At 37.9% G+C, this 6,951-nt stretch overlaps 1 protein-coding gene across 2 annotated transcripts in view; it reads right to left on the bottom strand.

The window, feature by feature from the left end:
- Positions 1-3,237: 3,237 nt before the first annotated feature.
- angpt4 (angiopoietin 4) overlaps positions 3,238-6,951 on the bottom strand; it is a 36,076-nt gene continuing 32,362 nt past the window's right edge. For both annotated transcript variants that reach the window (XM_057338138.1, XM_057338139.1), the window contains exon 9: positions 3,238-5,493. In XM_057338138.1, the coding sequence (XP_057194121.1) occupies positions 5,333-5,493 (161 nt within the window). In that variant the 3' untranslated portion in view covers positions 3,238-5,332. The remainder of the gene's footprint in view (positions 5,494-6,951) is intronic.

The raw sequence follows: 6,951 nt of genomic DNA, 5'->3' as shown, positions 1-6,951 counted from the left end.
GACTGAACAGCTGAACAGCACTGTTTTGGAAAAGTGTTTAACATGCCAACATTGTGGATGAGATAAGTGGACATCAGTCACAACGTGCCCAGGGCGATCTGTGCTTACCAGTCAATACCTGATAGATGAGATTAAAAAATGTGGTGGGTTCAAAACAAGTTACACTCTATGAACAGCAACTGTGCCAAGCTGTTTACTACTGAAACAAACGAGGGAGTTTTGCTCCATATAGTTTGTAAAAAAGCATATTCATACAGTTAGCTTACAATAGAAAATTACACTCCATTAAAAGGATATTAGTAAGGAAAAGACCCGTAAATACAAATGAAACAAATACAAAAAAACTATAATTGAAATAAAAACATCTAGAATATTTCTTAATAAATTTTCATTCTAAATACTGCACATGGCAAAAATGTCAGCATCTTCTCAAGGAGTAAATATTATTAAGACATGAAAACAAAGTCACGTACAGTAGGAATGACTCTACTCACCTTTGGTCATTCATTTCAACCTTACTAATACTAAACAGTCACCAACTGCCCCCTACTGGTAAATTCTAATGTCATTTATGGCAGACACGTCAATCCAAAGCGAACAGTGATTTCAAGGTGGGATTTGAACCCATGACCGCTGTGAACACAATGCTCTACCTGCTCTACAGGTGTCTGAATTAAATGACCAGAATCTTGCTAAATCTACGAGTTGCAAAAATACATGCCAGTCAAAGAGAAATAACCGCATTCTGGTTTTTAACTTCTCTCTGCTTTTTAAACACTATAACCTAGATTTTCCCCCAGCTTCTCCAGAGGAACAAGAGCTGGAGGGCCAGAGAAAAAAAGACAGAATTGAGGTCAGAAGAAGGAGGACAAAAAGGACAGAATGTACGAAATAGAGCTTCCGGAACACAGAGAATTCACGTCTGCATTGACCTGCAACAGTGTAATAAGTAGATCAGTCTTTGATCAGAACTGCTAACACTGTTAATATTAATAAATCATTGATGTATAAACAGCAATAATATAATTTTGAACTAGTCCATACTTTAATTCTTGAAAGCATGAAGATATGTTGTTTGAAACTGATTGGGTCACCAGATGGCGCTGGAGAACAATACACATTAATTTTAGACTAAACCTGACCAAAGACTACTTGGCAGTTCTCATGGCAGTGTGTTTGTCAAACTTTTTACAATGACCAACCCCTCACTGTTCTTGGCGGCTACCTTTCTCACGTAGGTATAGACTACACTCACATTTACATATTTTGCAAAATATTAGGCTATAGGCTAATTATAAATTTGTAAACATTCAGGGTGCGCGCGCATCTTGGTTGCAGAAAAACCCGGAAGAGATAGCCTTTATAACGACTAGAGAATTACACGGTGTTACTTTCTTGTTAATCCGCCTCTCCGATTGTGGATAACGTTAACTGTAACAGTGTTCTCTGGTTCATTTCTCGCAGTAATGAGCCGACAAAGTTATTTGGAAGCAAGTTGTTTTAATCTCACCAAGCGAAAGCTCCATCCATCACTATACCGTTTCACAATTACTTGAACTCCCGGGTGGTTTCACGAACTTATGAAAAACAACAAAAAAAACTTCTAAAAGCAGCTTGCTCCCCTTTTAGTTCCGTCCGTCACTTTTCCTCTCACACACATCACTACCCCGCACCCGCACTACTTTTCCCATCATCCCGTGCGGTCAGGACTACAAAACCCATACTTCTTAAAGGGACAATGCCCATATTCCCGCAACAACGGATACGGTATACAAAATAGTTGGACTTAGAAAGATTATAGAAAACCTCACCTGAAATAAAATAAACACAGATCCGGATGATTTCGTCAGTCCAACCTGTTCGTTTAATGATTTGTTTATCTTAAAATGGCACATTCAACGACGGTATTCCATAGGAAAATACCATAATTTTTGCCATTCCTATTCTGACATTCAACAACACAAAACACGTTTTTGAAGGAATTGTCTCCTCCGTTTCACTCATTGCTGCTTTGTTTCCACTGTTTTTCTGCAACCAGTATGCGCGCGCAGCTGGCAGTGACGTAACCGTGATGTCGACTCCAAATTGGTCTATACGTGATTCCAAATATCACCCACGTAGGCTATAAAACGCAATTTCCACAAAATTAACAAAATACTAATTTATTAATACGTTTGTGCATGTAGTGTCTTGCATAACACTATGATGTTTGGTTGTTTTGTAGAAAGTTTTTGGCCATTTTCTCACAGTCTGTGTGTCTTTTGTTTTGATGCTCGTATTGTTGACGATAACCAGGTGTAATGCCGAGAAATGCACCCCTGCCAGATTATGCACCCACCCTCCCCATAATGGTAGGATTAGGTGTTAGGGGAGGGGTTAGGATTAGGTGTGGGGAGGGGTTAGAATTAGCCAATCGGACATCGTGTTATTGAAGGAGGTGCAGAATGAACTAAAGCACGTGCGCACCCATTGCCAACAAAACACAGACATCAGTTTCACAGCGGTTCATGTCCGGCATCTTTTAGCGCTGGGACGGCTCCATATATCAGTTTCAAACGATCTCCAAATCCAGCGTTATATCCACTGTTTATATAACATTCATCACCCAAATGCAGTGAACAAACAAACACCTGAACTTCGCGAACATATGCTCTCTCTCTCTCTCTCTCCTGCACACAAGTGAAAGTGATGTCTGCGCATGCTCCTTCTCCTGCTCTCTTTGCTGCCGCGTGCCACGTGCTTTTCCGGGAGAATTGTCCAATAAGGGACTAAGAAAAATTGTTACAAAACAGTTTTATATGTTCGAAAAAAACTTTCCTGTACTGGGGGAGTGTATCGAGCACAGAAATACTACGTAATACGCCAAACTCATTTTTTGACAAGTTGACCATGAGAAGACAGCACGTTTAACATTGTAAAAAAGTCAGAATGCATGACACACCGTTGCAGCACCCCTTTAAGAGTATTTCTTTTTTTGTAAGATTTGAACTTGAAACATTTTGGTTTTCAGCCCAGAACTACAGGCTACTGGAAGTGACCATCCATGTTAGGAGAGCTGCGAGTGATTGGCAAAAACATGAACAGGCCTATCTGTGACATAACACCTTCTTACTCATCTTTACTGAGTGCAGTAAAGATCACGTATGTTGCCAGTGGTCTGAATGTGACTTTAGTGAGGTGTCAGGTAAAATATGTGGTACGAAACTGATTACATGACAGAAAAATGCACCCACTATCTATGTAAAAAGCACTTTATTGCTCTTGCAGAACTCACAAAACAAACAAAAAAGATTTATCATAAACATTTACAGAGGGAATGTTTTCCGCTTCTGCTGTTCTTGGCAGAAATATGGAATTGAGTTTAATATAAAGTAAAAAACATGAACTAGGAAGCTAGGACCTCAATAGACAGAACAGCCTTTGGCGTTTTCAACATATTTTGTTCAAGACAGTAAAATAAACTTCGACCTGTCGAAAAGCTACTATCCAGTTTGAGTGCGTATAGCTGATCTTTTTATGTTACTGCAAGGTTTATTATGCAATGAAAGGTTTATTGGCTAAAAGAAGTAATACATGTTGAAAGGTTTACGGTCAAAAGGTAATACTGTAAAGCAGCAACTTAATAACCTCATTTATATCGTACAGTTGTAGAGACAGTCAGCGTATCTGCCAACGGGGTGAACCTCTTATTTTGCTCCTTAAAGTGCATCCTTCAAATATACTGTACATGACTTTTCATACATTGTAAGAACAGGTCATTCTATTTAAAGAATACAAAGACATAAGTAAACAAAACATAGCATTTTTCTTTCACACACACACAAAAAAAATTACAAATCACATGAGTAAGGCCAACTTTTCTAGGGCCGGACACATACTTTACGTAAGTATGCAAGAACCAACCCAGTCTCAAGGCAGTTGGTGGCATAGGCATGAAATTTAGAATCTATTGATTCGTGTTCATGGACACGAATTTCCCCCTTTTTTCATGTCAGTCAGCAGCACGACTTTCAATACACAGTATACATTTATATATTTATAACCCGATATCAAAAACAGTCATACATATTTAAGGAGGTGGCTAACCGACACCTTATCCCAGCCCAAACCCCTAAAATCACAGCCGCAAAGGCTAATTTCGCTAAAACGCTCAAATTTTACAAGCTGGCAAAGCAACGTTAAAGGCCCACCAGAACCCCGCCCCTAAACCAATGTCACAGGGGCAAATCAAAACATAATAAAATGTACGAAGGAGATTGTAGGGATTCACACGAATGAGCCACCTCGTGAAACAGGTAGCCTACCAATTCCCATCAGATTGCGTCGGTATGTATTCATACGTATGAAAGATATCGCGTATTAAAATGTTAGATTGTCGTGCTGGGTGACACGGAAAAAAGTCGTGCTGAGTGATACGAAAGAAAGAAGAAATCCGTGTCTATGAACACAAATTTATAGATTACATTTGGTGACAATGTCACCAAGTCCCATTGTACATATTTCATGTATTCTCATCTTGCGTTGGTAGTATCAAACCTAAGGAGTCGTGGCATTATCTGTAAATGTCCATGCTGATGTGTTATCACTCAATAAGATTAATATACTTAGGGAACGTTAGCCATTAGCATTTCATCTCAATGACAGTATTCCGGTTGGCTCATCTTGAGGGGCTAAGTTGTTCATGCTACCCAGATCTTCTGTGTTTCTGCTATTGTTCATTATGTGTTCTGTAATTCCCCTTGCATTGAGGATACAATATACACTTGCGATACTAATAACGCTTGGACGCAATTCAGAACATTGGTGTATAAAAATGAAGGTAGAAGCATAAAAAATGCACAATATAAAAATATCCAGTTATTAGCTGTTGTTAAAATACCATACAAATATGAAGGTGCATTTGGTGTTCGCCTGGACAGCATCGCCTGTTCAAAATAAGTTCAAAAACATGAAGAGCCTCACTGAGTCTTTTGTTAATAATCAGCGTGAGTTTTTAATCCCTTTAGTCCTCCTGAAGTTCTCAGTGTTCTTCTGGAACGGGGCTTATTTGATGGCACAACAATGATCCTTGTCAAAGCATTGTTGACATTGTTTCAGTTTATGAGCCGTACGTCCAGAGAACAGAAGTTGTGGGGCTGAGAAAGAGAAATGTGTTTTGAAAGAGAAATCGCAGCACAGAAATTAGGTGTTTTTCAGATTTCTGTCTTTCTGATTTGCTATAAAACATCACATTCGTACATTCTTGTTTGTCAAATATCTTTCACAACCTTGTTGCTTGCGAGGATGTTTGTAAGGCATATCGGTTTGAAGGTTCATTCGATGTGATAATACGTTAGAATTCAGCTGGTCGGATCATCATGGCGGTGGATTGCAGGGAATAGCTGGGTCCTCTGAAGTGATGCCACTTAATCCCATTGAGTTTGCGGATGTTGTGACCCACTGTGTAGTAGATTCCATTCAGGTTGGAGAGACCACATGCATCAAACCACCAGCCTGTATGGATGAAAAATACATGGGAAAGATATTCAGAATACTATAAAAGCAATCATTTTTGTTTATGGTATATGTCTGTATATTAAAATCTGAAGTGTGGAAACAATCAATATTTTTGTAATTCCTTTTAGTATAGACGGTTTCATCGGACGCACACGCCTGGCCCGAAATTAACTTCTGGTCTGTGTTTGGTTATAATATATCAATTTATTTTATATGAAATTAATTTTAATATTCATTTATATTAATCATTTATTGTATATCAGTTGTATTGAATCAAACTGAACACTACTGAACAGTTAATGATTCGGAGGTCTACGGGAAATTAAGTTTAAGCCACATGACGTTTGTATGTGTTGTTGCCGCTAGAATCGTCTATAATTCCCATGCATTAAGTTTCTTTTAAATATACAAAGTTTATGTATATTTTAGGTTTATCTAGTATGCAATTTCAATACTACTTGTGACTAAATTGACACACTTTTTCAATTTTATTTTTAATTATAGACGGTTTCATCAGACACACATGCCTGGTCTTCCGTTCTGTGTTTGGTTTTATATTTGATTGATATTATATCAATTTATAAATTAATATAAATATAATATTAAGTAAAATATATTTATAAATATAAATAAATGTATATTTATATTAATAACTTGTTGCATATTAATTGTATTAAATTAAATTAAAACTACTTCACAGTTATCGATTCTTTGAGGAGGTCTACCAGAAGTTAAGTTTGGGCCACATAAAGTTTGTTTATGCTTTTGCTGCTGAAACAGTCTGTACTTGAAGTGTAAAAGTACATTACAACTATACTTTTCTGCAAGTACAAAAAAGCAGACTTAAAATATATTTTCTTACTTTTAGTTCAAAAGTCGTAATAGCACACTGGAATCAACCTTTTGTTGTAAAGGATTTTGTTAAGGTTTAAAAATGTGGTCGTACTGAAACGCATCACGAAACCTCTTGACCCTGTCCGCTGTATAATGTCTTTTATCGACCCGTTTCTTAAGAGATTCTTTATCTCTCCGTGGACGGTAATTGACGGTAAGTGTATACCGTCCCACTGTGTGCAAGCTGTCTTTGTCAAATCTGTCATGGCAAACTGCGATTCTTCGATAAAATCCAGACTTTCCCTTTTCTGAGAGGACTCGGTCGATCTAACTCCGATTAAATCAGTATCGTCTCCCTTGACGCGTGTTTAGTTTGGAATGGACGCACCGAAGAATCCATCTCTGTATCTTTTGATTATGATTTAAAATGCAAACATAAAGGCCACGTGAAGGTCTCCAGTCGGTTTGACGGTAAATTAACTCCAACAACTTACAAAATTGTGTCGCAATGCACACGATTAAAAACAGTTTGTCTAGGAGTTCAGAGGTGTTGAATCTTAGCTAAGAGCAGCTGTAGAGTAAATTGTTTGGACTGTGAGTGTTGGAGGTGAGGAGACCTGG

This window comes from Triplophysa rosa, linkage group LG7 (genome assembly GCF_024868665.1).
Source record: "Triplophysa rosa linkage group LG7, Trosa_1v2, whole genome shotgun sequence".
NCBI lineage: Eukaryota > Metazoa > Chordata > Actinopteri > Cypriniformes > Nemacheilidae > Triplophysa > Triplophysa rosa.
The sequence above is the reverse complement of the archived record's forward strand: the minus strand, read 5'-3'. Positions and strand labels throughout refer to the sequence as shown.